Source organism: Bos indicus, chromosome 4 (assembly GCF_029378745.1).
Source record: "Bos indicus isolate NIAB-ARS_2022 breed Sahiwal x Tharparkar chromosome 4, NIAB-ARS_B.indTharparkar_mat_pri_1.0, whole genome shotgun sequence".
NCBI lineage: Eukaryota > Metazoa > Chordata > Mammalia > Artiodactyla > Bovidae > Bos > Bos indicus.
In genome coordinates this window covers 48,954,585-48,974,232 of record NC_091763.1, presented here as the reverse complement: position 1 = coordinate 48,974,232, position 19,648 = coordinate 48,954,585, and the positions used below count along the sequence as shown (strand labels likewise).

Here is a 19,648-nt window from a genome sequence, read left to right as displayed (position 1 = left end):
CCTGGTGGACCAGGAAGGCACCTGGCTTAGGGAGCAAAGCCAAAACTTCAAATATGTTCTTTGTTCAAATTTAGAACACCTGTGACCACAAAAAACAAAAAGCCTGTAGGAACTTTAGTCTTTCCTAATTTTGTCACAATCACAAGTCAAGTTCTTATGTTGTATGTGTGTGTGTATGTACACAAGGGGTAACTGAACGCTCTTGTGTCTGTGTGCTTCGTCCTCCTTGTGGTGAAAGTCACAGTAAAGATAAAAAAGGAGAGACCAGAAGTCGACTTCCCTTGTAAATTCTTCCTGTGTAAAATGCACAGATATTGTTGGGGCACACTACACGCTGCTGATGGACTAATAACGGGTAAGTTAAATGTAAAAAGCTGGACTGCAGAGGATGTAATTTAAAATCATGATCCAAACGTAAATGGCAGGCATGAGGAGACTCTTCGAGTAGGAAAGAGATGGGCGGGCCCTCCCATCTACATACCACCAGAGCTCAACTATGAAATAATAAAATGCACTTAGTAAATTGTTTTTTAGTCACCAGGCCGTGTGTGACTCTTCTGTGACCCCCTGGACTGTAGCCTGCCAGGCTCCCCTGTCCATGGGATTTTCCAGGCAAGAATACAGGGGTGGGTTGCCATTTCCCTCTCCAGGGGATCTTCCCGGCACATGAAGATGTCTCCTGCCCACGTCTCCTGCATTACAGGCGGATTCTTTACCACTGAGCCACTTGGGAAGCCCCAGTTAACTGATTTAAGGAATGCTAAAACAAAAAGCAAATTGAATTCTCATTAGTGGGGGTCAAGAACTCTAGGAAGGTTAGCCTGAAGAATAAAAGAAATTCAAAAGGGCTTCATGGACTTCAGATAACTCATTCTAGACATGAGCAAGGCATAAAAAGCCCCTGTTATTTATACATTGCATCATGGGTCCTCAGACACATGGCGTAACACACGTTGGTTGGACCAGGCATGGCCGTTCAGCTCTGGTGGTATGTAGATGGGAGGGACAGAGAAGGCAAAGAACCAGATGGGAATGCAGAACCAGACCAAGCCACAGAGGTGGCACAGGATAACGGGAGCAGGTGCATGCAGGAGGCTATAGCTGTGTGGTCTGAGGCAAGGCTCTCGGCAGAGCCCCACCGGGACTGCAGCGTGGGAATTTACAGATCCAGGCAGGTTGGTGGCATCAAGACAGCACGATAGAAAGCAGTTAAATTCCAGGCTCTAGACGGTAGTTCCCAGTAATCTAGTTACCAGTACAGGGGCCCAATATAGAGTCAGACAAACAATGAAGATGACTAATGCCAAATTCTAGATGCTCAGCTAGAACTTTTTTCTTTTTTTGGCCACACTGAGTGGCATGTGGGAACTAGTTCCCCAATCAGGGCTCGAACCCATGCTCTTTGCATTGGAAGTACAGAGTCTTAACCACTGGACCCTCAGGGAAGTCCCTCAGCTAGAGCTTCTTAAGTGTGACTTTCTATAACCTGGAAGTTCAAGGTACATTTGCAAGTAGGGAGAGAATCTGACAAAACTCTTAACTGATAGAAAAGGGCAAGTGTAACCTTTCTGTTTGAACCTATAATACAACCTAAGATATAAGGAAGTCATTACTGACAGGAGGAACTTAATATGCAATTTGACTAGGTCTGTGTTTATTTATAATAGGATTTGCTAAATACCCTCACTGACAAGGAGAGTCAAAAGAATTAACAAGCAGAGTTCAAGAGGCCTTCAGCCTGGTGTAAAACAGACACACTCGGGAGCCAGACTCCATGGTCCAAACCTTGGTTAGTACATATGGCAGTATTTTATTTAGCAAATTATAGCTAATCTGTGTATTAAAAACTGGAGTAATATCTGGGGAACCAGGACACCTAAATTCTAGACTCAAATCCTAGCCCTGGATCTAACTACTCATGTTAACTTGGGAAAACTGCATACACTTTTGAGGACTGTTTGCAGACCTCTACAATTGAGATGAGGACTAAGACTACTTGAATGTACGAAGTGCTTTCTGGGAATCTTTCAAATCCTTATGCCCTTCAAAGAGCACTGGGTCTTTCCCCTTGCTGTACAGTCTGCACAACTTTTGGGAATTACTGTGTTATCTCAGTTTATATATTAATCCCAACCTAAATGTTATGATTCCCATTTCAGAGATGAGGAAATGGAAATCTAGCAAGTTTGATTTATCTGTGCAAAATCCAATGGCTAAATTAGTGGTGAGAATAGGATTATTATTTGGTTCTGTCAGTTCTAAAGCGGTATAACTTCTATTTTTCTGTTCTAGTCAAGCTATGGTTTTTCCTGTGGTCATGTATGGATGTGAGAGTTGGACTGTGAAGAAGGCTGAGCGCTGAAGAATTGATGCTTTTGAACTGTGGTGTTGGAGAAGACTCTTGAGAGTCCCTTGGACTGCAAGGAGATCCAACCAGTCCATTCTGAAGGAGATCAGCCCTGGGTGTTCTTTGGAAGGAATGATGCTAAAGCTGAAACTGCAGTACTTTGGCCACCTCATGGGAAGAGTTGGCTCATTGGAAAAGACTCTGATGCTGGGAGGGACTGGGGGCAGGAGAAGGGGACGACAGAGGATGAGACGGCTGGATGGCATCACTGACTCGATGGACGTGAATCTGGGTGAACTCCGGGAGTTGGTGATGGACAGGGAGGCCTGGCGTGCTGCGATTCATGGGGTCGCAAAGAGTCGGACACGACTGAGCAACTGATCTGATCTGATCTGATTCTGTCATTAGACTTGGTTTGTTGACCAGGCCAGGATCATAAATACTCAGAATCTGTATCTCACTCTGGTAGGCTGGCACTTTGATATTTTTAAGTTGCTACTTGTTCAGTTCTCTCCTCTGTCAGCGTTCCCTTGCCTTGTTATTTATGGTTCTGTCAGCCCATATGGCCTAATTCCCATTTCTTACTCTGTTAAATGTCTCCTACATGTCTGTTTTCTAGCAGTAACTCCTTTTATCTGAAATAAAATTCTTATGTACTTGCTCATTTCTTTTGTACTTGCCACGTTACAATGAAAAAAACTAATTATGCATGAAGTTGGTGCTAAAATGATCATAATAAAGGATAAAACAAACATCAGGGAAGTAAAGACTCTAGTAATTATTTTCCATTTTTTTTTATATCTAGGTCTTTAAGAAACAAGGAAGATAGCTTTCAAGTCTAAACACTGGAGTGACCTAAATCACATTAATATAACAATCATCCTCTTCTAAAGGAAACTAAATGAATACATGAATGGAAAATAGTATTTAATATGTAGCTTTCAGAATATAGAAACATCTCAGAGAAATTGTGACCCCAGTGTACGTATATATGAGGTAATGTCTGTATAATTAGCAACTCTCACAGCAATGGGAAACATTACTTTTTGGATACATTATACATAAACTTTCTATCTCAAGAATTCCACATTGTTGTAAAATTATTTCAGTTCAGTGCTATGGCAGTTATGCAAATAGATGTAAACTCCATTCCCAGATGAACATTAAAAAAGCAGAATGCCTACTAATTATGTGTTATTAACATAAGTGTCAACAAAAATAGTTTAACAGGTGCAGAAACACAATACTGAAAATATAATTATCAATACAGCTGTCTTAAAAGAGTTAACTAGTACCATCAGGCTTAAAAAAAAAGCACTTAAGGTCATTGTTTTCATGTTTCACTCTTTCAGCCACCATACACCAGTGTTACTATCGGTATCTAAATAAAGTGTTTAACATGCTTATATTTTATTTAAGAGCTGGAATACAGGCTTTACAATATATCTGAAACATCATCAATACTGTGATAATGCCATTACGATAAGTCTATGTGTGTGGCATTAAAAAAATAATGGCTGGTTATAGTATGTTTTTCTGAACTGAATTTTTAAATTTTCTAGAGGCTAACATGATAAGAAATTTTTCTTCTTGACATGGTATATTCACAATCTTCTTTCATAAAGTTCACAGGCATTTCTTGTCTTTCCCTGCACGATCCTGTAAGAAAAAAACATGACTTAGGTAGTTAGAGAAACAGATTCACAAATATGACAAGGACTTTTAAAAAACATTGTCTTTCAGTTCTGGTTTCCTCAGTGTGTATGCCCAGCAGTGGGATTGCTGGGTCGCATGGCATGGAAGCAACCTAGACGTCCATCGGCAGATGAATGGATAGGAAAGTTGTGGTACATATACACAGGAATATTACTCAGCTATAAAAAAGAATGGATTTGAGTCAGTTCTAAAGAGGTGGATGAAACTGGAGCCTATTACACAGAGTGAAGTAAGTCAGAAGGGAAAACACCAATACAGTATATTAATGCAAATATATTTACATTTAGAAATTGTATTAGAATTTAGAAAGATAGTAATGATGACCTTATATGCAAGATAGCAGAAGAGACACAGATGTAAAGAACAGACTTTTGGACTCTGTGGGAGAAGGTGAGGGTGGGATGATTTCAAAGAATAGCATTGTATGTATTTTACCATATGTGAAATACATGACCAGTCCAAGTTCCATGCATGAAGCAGGGCACTCAAAGCTGGTGCACTGGGACAACCCAGAGGGATGGGATCGGGAGGGAGGTGGGAGGGGGGTTCAGGATGGGGGACACATGTACACCCATGGCTGATTCATGTCAATGTATGGCAAAAACCACAATACTGTAAAGTAACTAACCCCCAATTAAAATAAATTTAAAAAATAAAAGCATTCTCTTTTCTATGTATAGTTATTAATTACAAGGATAATCAAATGAAAATACAAAGTCTCATATTTTAATAAACTACAAAATGTGTAGTTTTACTTGAAAAAGTGTTTAAAAGGAAAAGAAACAACACTCTTGTTAAGTTAATCTTTTCCCTTGCTTTAATCTATTTTGCTTTCATTTCACAGGTTATACAAGGAAAACAAAATTTCTAAAATTCCCCTCTTGCAAACTTAATTAAGATTTTTGGCAAAGAAAGAATGAAAGAAACAAAAAAATCCATACGGGTGGCTTTTTTTGTTGTTGTTCTTCTGATATTTGCCAATAGAACTGGCTTCTCAAATTATACTCTTTGCTGATCATAAGACGACTATAATACATCATTTAAAACTGGAGGAAAATGGGATAGAAATTAACCATGAGAGATCATTTTATTGAGAAAAAATAAAACAAACAATGGAGTTGTGTGGTTATTGCTGCAACAGAGAAGCTATCAAGCTCTCTTTTGGGCTGAGCATTCTTGCTTTCATCAGGGCAACTTCAGTAACATTAACTCAAAGCAACTGAGTCAGAGGACAGCATTAGAGGAGGCACCTGAATAACAAGGTATTGCTCTTATGTGTTCACATACATCTTACCACTTTTGACAAAAATCATAGCTTTAATGGAGCTGCTACCCTGACGAGTCCCTTAAGCGAAGGGTGATTTTCCAAAATGCAACTTTAAAAGTGGCTAGTGCTGACAAGTCTGTGCTGTCAACCTGAATATGCTCTGTGCTTTTTTTTTTCTAGAAGATAGTCAGGGCAAACAAGGCAAGGCAAAGAATACATGTTTTGAAGGTACTGTTTTCCAATATTTATTTAGTGCCTATAACAGGGAGGGGATCAGATGGGGAAATCCAAAGAGGTTTAAAAGATATAAAGTGGCATTTGTTTACAATAGAGAAACCAGTTTCCCCTCTTCCACCTGTTTCCTTAATATTTTAACAGTTCTTTATGTCATGATTTATTTTATTTAAAGTATATAAAACTGAAAAGTTAAGTTTCCCCTAAGAAACTTTATGATGTAATTCAATTATTGAAGTTGGTCTGACATCAGAAGTAAAATTCATGACGGATAATTTGGTACAGCTTTTTACTGTGGCTGGTCTAGAGCAATCTTTAGCTTCTCAAGTGGGTTCAGAAGACGAATATCAAAATGGTTCTGGCAAAGAAAGAATGAAGGGAACGGAAAAACCCAAGTGGGTGGCCTTTTTTTTTGTTCTTCTGATATTAGCCAACAGAACTGGCTTCTCAGTTCTGGCTTATACTGGCTTATACCCTTTCCTGATCATAAGATGACTATAATACAGCATTTAAACTGCAGGAAAATGGGATAGACATTAACCATAAGAGATCATTTTCTGCACTGGGAAAAAAATACCACCAACAACAGAGTTGTGTGGTTCCTGCTGCACCGGGGAAACCATCACGCTCTCTTCTGGACTGAGCATTCACGCTTTCAAAACAACTTCAGCAACATTAACCTCAGGACAAGTCAGAAGACAGCATTAGAGGAGGGATCTGAATAACAAGGTTTCCTTTGTGTTTTTACACGTATCTTACTTTAGAAAAAAACACAGCTTTAATGGAGCCGCTACTCTGACAATTCCCTTAAGCGAAGGATGATTTGCCAAATGAAATTTTTAAAGTGGCTAGTGCTGACGGCTCTGTGCTGCCAATGACCTTGAGTATGTTCTGTTTTCTTTTCCAGAAGAGTGTCAGGGCAAACAAGGAATGGCAAAGACTATTAATACATATTTCCAAGGGACTGATTTCTTTTTTTTTTTTTTAATTTAGTGCCTGTAACAGGGATAGCTCAGTGGTAAAGAATCCACCTCCAATGCAGGAGACATGGGTTCAATCCCTGGGTTGGGCAGATCCGAAATGGCAACCCATTCCAGTATTCTTGCCTGGGAAATCCCATGGACAGAGGAATCTGGCAGGCTACAGTCCATGGGATCGCAAGAGCTGGTCACGACTTAGCGACTAAACCACCACTACCACCATAACAGGGAGAGGATTGGATGGGGAAATTCAAAGGGATTTAAAAGATGTAAAGTGGGATTTGTTTACAATAGAGAAACCAGTTTTCCCCTCTCTCATTATTAATATTTTAACAGTCCTTTAAGATATTTTATTAAAAATAAATCAAGTATATAAAACTTAAAAGTTGTTTCCCAATGAACTTTATGATGTAATTCAATTATTGAGGTTGGTCTGACAACAGAAGTAAAATTCATAAAGGACAATTTGGCACAGCTTTTTACTGTGGCTGGTCTAGAGCAATCTTTTGCTTCTCAAGTAGGTTCAGAAAGTGAATATCAAAGTGTAAGAGTGACTTTTAAGAAAATGGTTCTTATATAATGACACCTAAATCTCAGAATTCAGGCTCTCATATTGGATAATGAGGGGTTAAGTATAGGTGAATGGGGAAAAAATGTGTCCAATTAAGAAATAACTTTCCTACAGTAGTAGACGTAATGGTCATCTGAGTTAAATTCACCCAACCAATCCATTTTAGTTTGTTCATTCCAAAAGCCACCACAGTCAACAAAAGAGTCTGAAATGCAGTACTTGGATGCAATCTCAAAAAGGATAGAATGATCTGTTTGCACCCAAGGCAAACCATTCAATATCACAGTAATCCAAGTCTATGCCCCGACCAGTAATACTGAAGAAGCTGAAGTTGAACGGTTCTATGAAGACCTACAAGACCTTCTAGAACTAATACCAAAAAAGGATGTCCTTTTCATTATAGGGGACTGGAATGCAAAAGTAGGAAGTTAAGAGATACCTGGCTGCTGCTAAGTCACTTCACTGACTGGAGTAACAGGCAAATTTGGCCTTGGAGTACAAAATGAAGCAGGTCAAGGTCTAACAGAATTTTGCCAAGAGAACGCATTGGTCATAGCAAACACCCTCTTCCAACAACACAAGAGAAGACTCTACACATGGACATCACCAGATGGTCAACACTGAAGTCAGATTGATTATACTCTTTGCAGCCAAAGATGGAGAAGCTCTATAATCAGCAAAAACAAGACTGGGAGCTGACTGTGGCTCAGATCACGAACTTCTTATTGCCAAATTCAGACTGAAATTGAAGAAAGTAGGGAAAACCACTAGACCATTTAGGTATGACCTCAATCAAATCCCTTATGATTATTTAGTAGAAGTGACAAATAGAATCATGGGATTAGATCTGATAAGACAGTTCCTGAAGAACTATGGACGGAGGTTCATAGCTCAGAGGCTGTGATCAAAACCATCCCCAAGAAAAAGAAATGCGAAATGAAAAACAGTTGTCTGAGGCGGCCTTACAAATAGCTGAGAAAAGAAGAGATGTGAAAGGTGAAGGAGAAAAGGAAAGATATACCCATCTGAATGCAGAGTTCCAAAGAATAGCAAGGAGACATAAGAAAATCTTCCTCAGTGATCAGTGCAAAGAAACAGAGGAAAACAATAGAATGGGAAAGACTAGAGATCTCTTCAAGAAAATTAGAGATACCAAGGGAACATGTCATGCAAAGATGGGCACCATAAAGGACAGAAATGGTATTGACCTAACAGAAACAGAAGATATTAAGAAGAGGTAGCAAGAATACACAGAAGAACTATACAAAAAAGATCTTCATGACCCAGATAACCACAATGGTGTGATCACCCACTTAGAGCCAGACATAATGGAACACAAAGTCAAGTGGGCTGTAAAGCATCACTACAAACAAAGCTAGTGGAGGTGATGCAATTCCAGTTGAGCTATTTCATATCCTGAAAGATGATGCTGTGAAAGTGCTGCACTCAATATGCCAGCAAATTTGGAAAATGCAGCAGTGGCTACAGGACTGGAAAAGGTCAGTTTCCATTCCAATCCCAACAAAGGCAATGCCAAAGAATGTTCAAACCACCGCATAGTTGCACTCATTTCACATGCCAGCAAAGTAATGCTCAAAATTCTCCAAGCCGGGCTTCAACAGTATGTGAACCGTGAACTTCCAGATGTTCAACCTGGATTTAGAAAAGGCAGAGGAATCAGAGATCAAATTGCTAACATTCGTTGGATCATCAAAAAGCAAAAAAGTTCCAGAAAAACACCTACTTCTGCTTTATTGACTACGCCACAGCCTTTGACTGCATGGATCACAACAAACTGTGGAAAATTCTTCAAGAGATGGGAATACCAGACCACCTGACCTGCCTCTTGAGAAATCTGTATGCAGGTCAGGAAGCAACAGTTAGAACTGGACATGGAACAACAGACTGGTTCCAAATTGGGAAAGGAGTACGTCAAGGCTGTATATTGTCACCCTGCTTATTTAACTTCTATGCAGAGTACATTATGAGTAATGCTGGACTGGATGAAGCTCAAGCTGTAATCAAGACTGCTGGGAGAAACATCAATAACCTCAGATACGCAGATGACACCACCCTTGTGGCAGAAGGCGAAGAACTAAGAGCCTCTTGATGAAAGTGAAAGAGGAGAGTGAAAGAGTTGGCTTAAACCTCAACATTCAGAAAACTCAGATCGTGGCATCTGGTCCCATCACTTCATGGCAAATAGATGGGGAAACAATGACACACTTTATTTTTTGGGCTCCAAGATCACTGCAGATGCTGACTTCAGCCATGAAATTAAAAGACATTTGCTCCTTGGAAGAAAAGCTATGACCAACCTAGACAGCATATTAAAAAGCAGAGACATTACTTTGCTGACAAAGGTTCATCTAGTCAAAGCTTTGGCTTTTCTAGTAGTCATGTACGGATGTGAGAACTGGAGTATAAAGAAAGCTGAGAGCCGAATAATTGATGCTTTTGAACTGTGGTGTTGGAGAAGACTCTTGAGAGTCCCTTGGACTGCAAGGAGATTCAACCAGTCCATTTTAAAGGACATCAGTCCTGAGTATTCATTAGAAGGGCTGATGCTAAAGCTGAAACTCTAATACTTTGGCCACCTGATGCAAAGAACTAACTCATTTGAAAAGACTCTGATGCTGGGAAAGACTGAAGGTGGGAGAAAAAGGGGATGACATAGGATGAGATTGGATGGCATCACTGACGTGATGGCCATGAGTTTGAGTAAGCTCTGGGAGTTGGTGATGGACAGGGAAGCCTGGCGTGTTGCAGTCTATAGGGTCACAAGAGCTGGGCATGACTGCGTGAGTGAACTAAACTGAACAGTTGTAGAGAGTTTATCTTGTTTAAAGATATTTGAAGGGCTTTCTTGCTCAGGATTTGATTTAATGCTCATGAGATATTAAAATCCTCATCTAAGCATTAAAGAAGCCAAGGTGCATGAATGTTAAATGATTCACCTGAGGTTTACAGAATTGTTTAACCATGGGGCTAAGAGTTTTTTTTCTTCAAATAGATATTTGTTACAGGGAATTGGTTTTATAGGTGGTAAGAGAGTAGAACTGAAACAGGATGGCAAGGCAACTTAGCAATTAGCAACAGGAGAAAACCACTCTTTGGGTTGAAGGGCAATGGAGGAGACAGTATTACAGATCCTAGGAATGAGGGACACCAGGTGGAAGCCCCCAGTGCGAACTGGGACTGTGGAAAGAGATGAGGCTGCTGTGGCAGATGCTGCCCAAAGCTGAGAGAGCAGGTGAAGTTCCTGGCTTTCCCCTTTTCCTGCCTTTAGTCTTTTACCCATGCCTCCCTTTGGCTGAATCTGCCCAGAAGCCAGAGAACAGATTCCAGAACTGATAGTCCAATGACCAGCAGGTGAAAGAGCCTAACAGTTAATGATGATGATTTCTTGACTTTGAATCCAGTTGTGAATGCTATCACTTTTCAGTTAGTGCCTTTGGGTACATTATTTAACATCTACGGGTCTCATTTTCCTTATTTACATAATATATATTTTAATTGACAAGCTAAGACAGAAAGTACAAGGATAACATATATGAAGCCACCAACTAAGTGCTCGGTCCAGGGCACATCCTTAGTAAGTACTATCTATTAAACATTTAAAAAACCTGGATATAAGGCCTAAATGCATTAACACCCAACTCTCAGCAAAACCTGGATGTAAGGCCTAAGTGCATCAATGCCCAACTCTCAGCCTGGTACTTGGCATATTTGGGATGAGGTCATTTTTTCAAAGACACAGATTTAACAGTCACTTTCTTGGGAGGGGATTTCTCATAAAAGCTTTGTGAACACTTTTATCAAGAACGTATAAGCTGTAATCTGAAATTTTGGGGGAAAGCTTTTTTGCATTGAGTGTCTCTTAGTAACATATACTTTTTAGGGATTAAGAGAATCATTGGCTGCCGCCACAGTGGGAAATTCAGCAATGGAGTCTTCCTGCTGCTTCTCCATCTAGGGATCTAAGTGTTTCTGACACCTAGGCAGAATCCACTGGTGTAAGGTACTCATCCTTATTGCCTATACTCTGACCTCACACATGGGAAGGTGAAAAAGTTCTTTTTCTAGGCGAGAGGCTTCTAAAGTGTTTCTCCACTTTCCATGGAGGATCTTGAAGGATGCAAAGGAATAATTCTCATCTCATTAGGCCATGATGAAGCCAACAATTTCAGGACCTCTGTTTTACAGATGGGTAAAGGGTGGTCTTGCTGAAAATCTAACTGGTTTCTCCAGACCCTGTGAACTGAGCTTTGGGTGTCCTGGGTCTGGAGCACATAAGGTATCTATCTGTCTCTGGTTGTCCTATTGTCAAAGTAGGTTAGTTAAACATGCAACTTGGCTGGGAATAACAGATTGCCAATGTGCTTTGGACCTTCTCTTAACTGGCTCTAATCAAGGCCAGAGTGCCTGGAAAAGAGTAATTCATTATTTCAGTAAAATTTCAATAATGGTGCTAATTATGGTAAAAGCTCTCATTCCTTGGGTGTTTGCTGGCCAGGTACAATGCTAAGTGGCCTACACATTTTCTTTAATCCTCCCAAGAAGCTGGTGAGCCAGGTGCTATTATTGTTCTGATTCTACAGATGAAGAGAAGTGAGCCCCAGAAGCGTGACATAAACTGCTTGGGATCACAAAGCTAGCATGAGAGTTAAGTTATTCCAGTTGTCCGACTCCAAGGCCTATGAGTAGAGTGCTTGCTTGTCTTGTACCAGGCACGTTGCTAGGCCTTGAAGATACAATGACCACTGACAAGCAGGGAAATGAGTCTTGGGACTAAGGTTTCTTGTACAGTGAAATAACTGTAAAGCTGTAATTGCTAAAAAGCATCGATTGAAGGCCACAAACACTACCAAATTCTAAGGAAAAGCCCAACCTGAAAGCAGAAGAGCAGAGACAGTCCATTTTGGGAGGAACTAGGAAAGCCAGGATTGCCTCTGGAATGGGTGGGTCTTCCCAGTGGGCTGGCAAATCAATTCAGGTTATGACCTGGCAGCCCAAGAGGGAAGGAAGACAAGCCCATTCCATGGGTGAATGTAGGGAACTGGCTCTTGCTGAACTGAAGGGGAAGAGAAAGAAAATCATGGCCCCAACTTTGTAACTTCAATGACAAAATGGTTTTCTCTATTTCCATCTTTCAACTCAACTCTGGAGGAAAAACATATATTTGAATGCTTTTGGGTTTGTCTTAAGATGTTTAAAACAGCAGGACAGAAGAGTAGTGTGATGTAGGTCTTCGATTTTTGGTTGTATTTTGACATGCATATGGCAAACATTCCAAATGTCAAAACTAAATTATTTCAGGACCAGCCTTTTTTTCAATGTTGCTCAATTCTTTTGCTTAAAACATCACCGCAACTGTAAGTTAGCATGCTGTAAATCTTTATGTCATGATTATCTTGCATATTGATGTCCCACTCTTAAGCCTCCAAGTAAAAATTGGCTTAATCATTTAGCAAAGTCAGAATTAAGAACACCTTGACTTGGGAAGGTGAACAGCCCAAATAATTTACTTAAGTAATTATTTTTTAAAAGCTGAGGCTCATAAAGTGGATGTCACCCACCTGAAGTTCTGAGTGTTCTCTCAGGAGCCGGTCGTACTCTTTTGAAAGTCTCTCTGATTGCATCTTCATTATCATCACGTCATTTTGTGCCTTAGAAAGGGCTAGAGAACATTGAATAGAATTAAAAAATCTTGAATTTGAAATTATTTCAAATTTATGGGAAAGTTGCAAAGAGAACTCCTTTGTAGCCTTTATTTGATATTGTATTCTCTCTGTACAAGCACAATTATTTTCTTGAACCATCTGAGATCAAATTACAGACTTCATGCCCCTTTCCCCTTAGGAGATCACTGTGTATTTCCTAAGAACAAAGATATTCATAGTATAGTTACCAAATTTAGGAAATTTAACATCAATATAATACTTTTTATCTGATCTACCATCCATTTCCAATCTTCGCAACTGAACCACTTACGTCCTTTTTATCATTTTTTTCAGTTCTAGTCCAGATATCTAGTCCTATATTGAAGATTAGCATTAAGATGTCATATCTCTTTAATTTCCACTAATCTGGGATAATTCATTAGCTTTCCCCCTTGCCTTCTTCTCCCTACTCTTCAATGACACTGATATTTTTAAGAACACAGCCCCCTCTTTTTAATAGAATGTTTTCCATTTTGATTTTGCCTGATGTTCTCTGATTAAATTCAGATTATATCTCCCTCTTACATGCAAATATGACATAATGTTGAATGTATGTTGATGCTGAATGTATCTCAAGGTTATAACATCCAGAGGCCCATCTGCCTCTGTTTTTTCCATTTTTATAGTTATTTTCCTCCTGTAACTAAGAAGTGGTGAGACACTTAAGACTATGTAATGACACCACCTTATGGCAGAAAGCGAAGAGGAACATAAGAGCCTCTTGATGGAGGTGAAAGAGGAGTGAAAAAGCTGGCTTAAAACTCAACATTCAAAAAACTAAGATCATGGCATCTGGTCCCATCACTTCATGACAAATAGACGGGGAAAAAAATGGAAACAGTGACAAACTTTATTTTCGTGGGCTCCAAAATCACTCCAATCGGTGAATGCAGCCATGAAATTAAAAAGTGCTTGCTCCTTGGAAGAAAAGCTGTGACAAACTTAGACAGTGTATTAAAAAGCAGAGACATCACTTTCCTGATAAAGGTCTGTATAGTCAAAGCTATGGTTTTTCCAACAGTCATGTATGGATGTGAGAGTTGGACCATAAAGAAGACTGAGTGCTGAAAAATTGATGCTTTTGAACTGTGGTGCTGGAGAAGACTCTTGAGAGTCCCCTGGACAGCAAGGAGATCAAACTAGTCAATCCTAAAGGAAATCAACCCTGAATATTCATTGGAAGGACTGATGCTGAAGCTCTAATACTCTGGCCAACTGACGCAAAGAGCCGACTCACTGCAAGACTCTGATGCTGAGAAAGATTGAGGGCAGAAGAAGGGGGCGACAGAGGATGAAATGGTTGGATGGCATCATAGACTCAATGGAAACAAGTTTGAGAACTCCAGAAGATAGTGAAGGACAGGGAAGCCTGGTGTGCTGCAGTCCATGGGGTTGGGACATGACTGAGTGACTGAACAACAAAACATCCTGTTTCTTGTCAAAATGTCAAGCTTATATTCAGCATCTACAGATCATTCTTTCCCAAAATCAATCTTTGTTATGATGATTGCAAAATAGTGATTTTCCAACGTCACCATTCAATCCAAATTTATCAGTCAGCACTGTAGTATAAAGAAGAGTCTTCCTTTCTTTCATATCCATCCATCCACCATCAGTATGAACTAAAAATAGATTCCTATTTTTAAAAATGATTTATAACTCATGAATATACTTCATTTCCCCCAGGTCTGGCCAGGGGGAACCCCTTTCAGGCTGGCATTTATGTCCTTTGACTATGCCCCCAACAGTTTCTGGCACAAGATGTTCCAGATTTACCCAGGTTCAGCCTGGACTCAAGCATTACTGAATTCAACTTATCAGAAGGGTCTGCTTTTGAAAAAACTTGAGGGTGGGAAAAATATTTTATCATTTTTACTAAGAGATGGGCGACTCTATTTCCTTAAGAATGATCACTTTCTTATACAAAGTAGAAAAATATGGGGTATATAAGTGGTGTTTAAAGACATTACTTCAACATGCCAAGTCAACACTTTGTGTAGAAGCCAGTGAGCAAATGTGCAGAAGGGAAGAGTTGTGTAAGATGGACTGGAGAAATTCTGGGAATCCTGAACTAGCTCTACATACAATTCTGCACATGCAGGCTTCAGAAGTTCTACATTTGTAAATCTTTGAGGGTAGGATTTGAGGAAAGAAAGTGGGATTTATAAAACTTAAGTCACTTTTTTTGCAAAATGAAATTAAATTTTAGGTTCTCTTTATAAACAGTTTGATTGTCTTCCCTCCTGAGAAGCCATCATATGGGCATTTTTATATATAAATGTGTAAGTCACTATCAACTGAAGTACCTTTTGTATCAATACTTTCTTGACTATTTTGTCTAATTAAACTCTGCATTGTTCTACATCTGTGCTGTCCAATATGGAAGCCACTAGCTTTATATGGCTGTCGAGCACTTTATTTAAAAAATTTTTGTAATTGGAATACAATTGCTTCACAATATTGTGTTACTTTCTGCTGTACAACATTGTATGAATTGGTTATATGTATACGTATACTCCTTCCCTCGTGAGCCTCTCTCTTACTCCCTCCATCCTACTTCTCTAGGTCATCACAGAGCACTGGGCTGAGTTCCCTGCGCAACACTTTAAATATGGCCAGCGCAACAGAAGAACTGGGTTTTAAATTAAATTTAAATTAAATTCTGATTTAAATAGCCATACATAACTAATGGCTGGTGATATTAGACAGCATAGCTTTATAATTTCCTCACATTACTTCTATAGATCCATAAATCTAAATTAGGTATTAAAAACTGAATTTGACAACTTTAATGTGTCACTTAGTAAAGAAAGGCATGGGTTGGATGTGGAAGAGAGATTTCTGGTAGTTAGATTTCGTAAGGACCCATAGCCACAACATAAACATAATGCGTTAGTTTTCAACTTGGGCATAAGGCATTTCCTAGAAGACACTCGTGGAGAAGGCAATGGCAGCCCACTCCAGTGCTCTTGCCTGGAAAATCCCATGGACGGAGGCGCCTGGTGGGCTGCAGTCCGTGGGATGGCTAAGAGTTGGACGCAACTGAGTGATTTCACTTTCACTTTTCACTTTCATGCACTGGAGAAGGAAATAGCAACCCACTCCAGTGTTCTTGCCTGGAGAATCCCAGGGATGGAGGAGCCTGGTGGGCTGCAGTCCATGGGGTCGCTAAGAGTCAGACACAACTGAGTGACTTCACTTTCACTTTTCACTTTCATGCATTGGAGAAGGAAATAGCAACCCACTCCAGTGTTCTTGCCTGGAGAATCCCAGGATTGGAGGAGCCTGGTGGGCTGCCATCTATGGGGTCGCACAGAGTCGGACACAACTGAAGCGACTTAGCAGCAGCAGCAGCAGCAGCAGCAGAAGATACTCGAAAAAACAGAGCATGGTGTCATCTTCAGGACCTTCCTTACTAAAAATGTTTAAGAGTCTTGACTTGGGTATATAAAAAGCAAAGAAGATTCTACAACTTAGTAATATCTGAGTAGTCTGTAATAGTGGTTTTAAAAATGTTGATCAGGAGCTTGTTTGAACAGTTCTTAATGTTAAAAATGACTTATATTTAAATTTCTGACATGAATAAATTAATTAGGAGATTTAATAAATCATATATCAACTCATTAAAAAATACTATTACAACTTTCTTATTAAAAGATACTATTTTCTTATGAATTGTTAGGACAAAGAATGAATCAGGTGACCCTACGAATCTGTCAGAAAAGCTAGAAACCATGTGTACAGCCTATCCAGAAGTTTCTTCTGATTATGAAGAAAGTACAAAGATATAACAAAACAACTGCAGGCAAATCCTGTTTTTCTAGCACTTATCAAGTCAAGGCATGAACTGTGTTTCTTATTTTATTTTGTATTTCAGTGGATATTACTAAACCTAATGATTACTAGCTTACTGATTTACTCCAATTAGGAGAGGCTGTTACTGTCTAAGAGTCTTCTGGACTGTTTCCCAGTCCTTTCTTTACCTCTCATTTTATAAAAACTACAATATTCTGTTTTGGTTGTCTTCTACCTCCTTCTGGAACTGCCTTTATGACTAAGCAATTACATAAAGTTGTTATCTGACATTTGAATATGCTTCTTGTTTTATTTCAAACCATGTTATTTTGGAAATAGCATATATAAGGAAGACATCAGACAAGGAGGCTTGAGGTGATACATCTAAGTCACTATTTCAATTTTCCCATCTGCCAAACTGAGCTATCACTTTCCAGTAGTGGTATGGAAATATTGAGATATTTCATGAGATTACTGGACAGGTTCAGTTATGCTCACTGGGAACTTTTAGAGGCACAAATCATTAATATAAAGAAAACTCTAATTAATATTACAGTGACATGTAGTAAGCCAAAATGTTTGTGTAAAACGACATGTAAGCAGGCCAAAAACATCTGTGGTTTTCCAAATGCCAAACTTACATTTATTGAGCTATTTGCACAGTGGGAAGTTGGTGAGACCGATGCGCTGTGTAAATGTATCATTATGATTTATATCTGAGATAACAGACAGTATCAACTAAACTCTGCCAGGAACATAAAAAAACATTTTTAGACCCATTGGCAAGGGAGCTCAAGTTGGCTGTGGTATACGAGGTATACCGCTACTGCTGCTGCTAAGTCGCTTCAGTCGTGTCCGACTCTGTGCGACCCTACAGACGCCAGCCCACCAGGCTCCCCATCCCTGGGATTCTCCAGGCAAGAACACTGGAGTGGGTTGCCATTTCCTTCTCCAATGCATGAAAGTGAAAAGTGAAAGTGAAGTCGCTCAGTCGTGTCCGACTCTAGCGACCCCCTGGACTGCAGCCCACCAGGCTCCTCCGTCCATGGGATTTTCTAGGCAAAAGTACTGGAGTGGGGTGCCATTGCCTTCTCCGAAGGACTGCACTAGAGGAAAACTAATTTGAAAAGTGTTCATACATCTGCTTTTGATTTTTTTTCAGTCCACTTGGTTCTATTTTTGAGAACTCGAGAGTGACATACCAGACTATTCAGTATACTTAATCCTTATATGTACTGTTCCTTTACAGGGATCATCACTGGACCATTAATCTACAGTAATAATTTCAAAATTCTTGGAAAGGACACACAAACATCTGTTAAGTAAGGGATGTAAGTTGTGGTTTTAATTATATTATGCTTGTTTTTGTATGTGACTATCTTGTCAGGTACATGTAGGTAAGGTCTGTTTTATTTTTTACTTCAAACATTACCTACTTTCTTTTAACCGCACACCCATATGTTGATAAGGTGTGTTGGTTCTACTTTCTTTATCTCTCTCCATTCTATCCACTTCGCTCAGTCACTATTACCACTCTCTTTTTCTCTACTGAAATGGATTCCTCACCTTGTTTCTTGGCTACTCTAGTTCATTGTCCACAGTGATGTCAAAGAGACTGCTCGCTCCTATGCCTAAAAACCCCACAACAGTGCCCCTCAGATGTAACATGTAAACATGGCTCACGAGACCCTTTATGATGGATCTGAGACCTACTTTTCAACTTGTATCACCGCCTCCATCTTATTTTACAGTCCAGTCACAGTGAGTTCCTTGTAGTATTTCAGAAAGTACTACTCTTTCAGTTACATGCTGCTCATTTTCTTAAAACATCCTTGCTCATCTCCTTTAACCTCCTTGCCTGACTCATTCTCTCCTACTTCATCTGGCTAATTAATATTTATCCTTTAAAATGTCAAGAAATTATTTTTGATCTCTTCTGTTGGTTTCTATTTCACCTTGAGCTTAATTTTATCACTTACGCTGAAATGTAACTATATCCCTGGGCTTCCCTGGTGGCTCAGTGGTAAAGAATCTGCCTGCAATGCTGGAGATGTGGGTTTGATCCCTGGGTCAGGAAGAACCCCCTGGAGAAGGAAATGACAACCCATTCCAGTATTCTTGCCTGGAGAATCCCATAAACTGAGGAGCCTGGCGGGCTACAGTTCATGGAGTTGCAAAGAGTTGGACACGACTTAGCAACTCAACAACAACAACAAACTATGTCCCCAGCAGACTGCTGACTACTCAAGAAACAAAGTTGGACTTCCCTGGTGGTCCAGTGGTTAAGAATCTGCCTGCCAATGTAGGGTATATGGCTTCGATCCCTGGCCCCAGGAAGATTCCACGTGCCACAGAGCAACTAATAAGCCTGTGCGCTGCAACTACTGAGCTCATGTGCCACTACTGAACCCCTGCACCCTAGAGACCACGTTCCACAACAAGAGAGCAGCCCTGCTTGCCACAACTAGAGAAAGCCCGAGTGCAGCAACAAAGACCAGGGTAGCCAAACATGTTTTTAAAAACTAAAAGAAAAAAAAATGAAGGTGTTTCTTATCTTTCTATTCTGAGCACCCAGCACTGTGCCTAGCGTTTGTTGGGTATTTAAAATATGTTCCTTGAAGGAATTAAAGAGCAGACAAATGAAAAGTCTAAGCTTTAAGCATGTGAAAAATCCACTTGTGTGGAATCAGTTCAGTTTTGAAAATACAATAAATGTCAGGTAAACAATGGAGGACCATTTTAATCACTTGATAGGAATCCTGGTTTCAACTAAACCCAATTATATCTTTAATGAAAAAAAATTCAGGCTAGCTGGAAATTCACAAAGCAAAAGGACCACTCATGATATTTTGATAAAAATATAGTTGTTACAAATATCTCATGCTAATTTAGAATTAAAAACCAAAAGCAAATACTATCACAGAATTGAGTTAAGAAAAAAACAAAACCAGAAAATACTTATTTTAGTAATGGGGCAAGATATATACAAGATATATACAAGCCTGGAGTATCTTG

At 39.6% G+C, this 19,648-nt stretch overlaps 1 protein-coding gene across 3 annotated transcripts in view; it reads right to left on the bottom strand.

Annotated features, from left to right (window-relative positions):
- Nucleotides 1-3,253: 3,253 nt before the first annotated feature.
- Nucleotides 3,254-19,648, bottom strand: part of BCAP29 (B cell receptor associated protein 29) — a 52,522-nt gene continuing 36,127 nt past the window's right edge. For all 3 annotated transcript variants that reach the window (XM_070787252.1, XM_019958683.2, XM_019958682.2), the window contains exons 7-8: nt 12,695-12,795; nt 3,254-4,006 (exon numbers count right to left, since the gene is read on the bottom strand). In XM_070787252.1, coding sequence (XP_070643353.1) covers nt 3,974-4,006; nt 12,695-12,795 — 134 coding nt within the window. In that variant the 3' untranslated portion in view covers nt 3,254-3,973. The remainder of the gene's footprint in view (nt 4,007-12,694; nt 12,796-19,648) is intronic.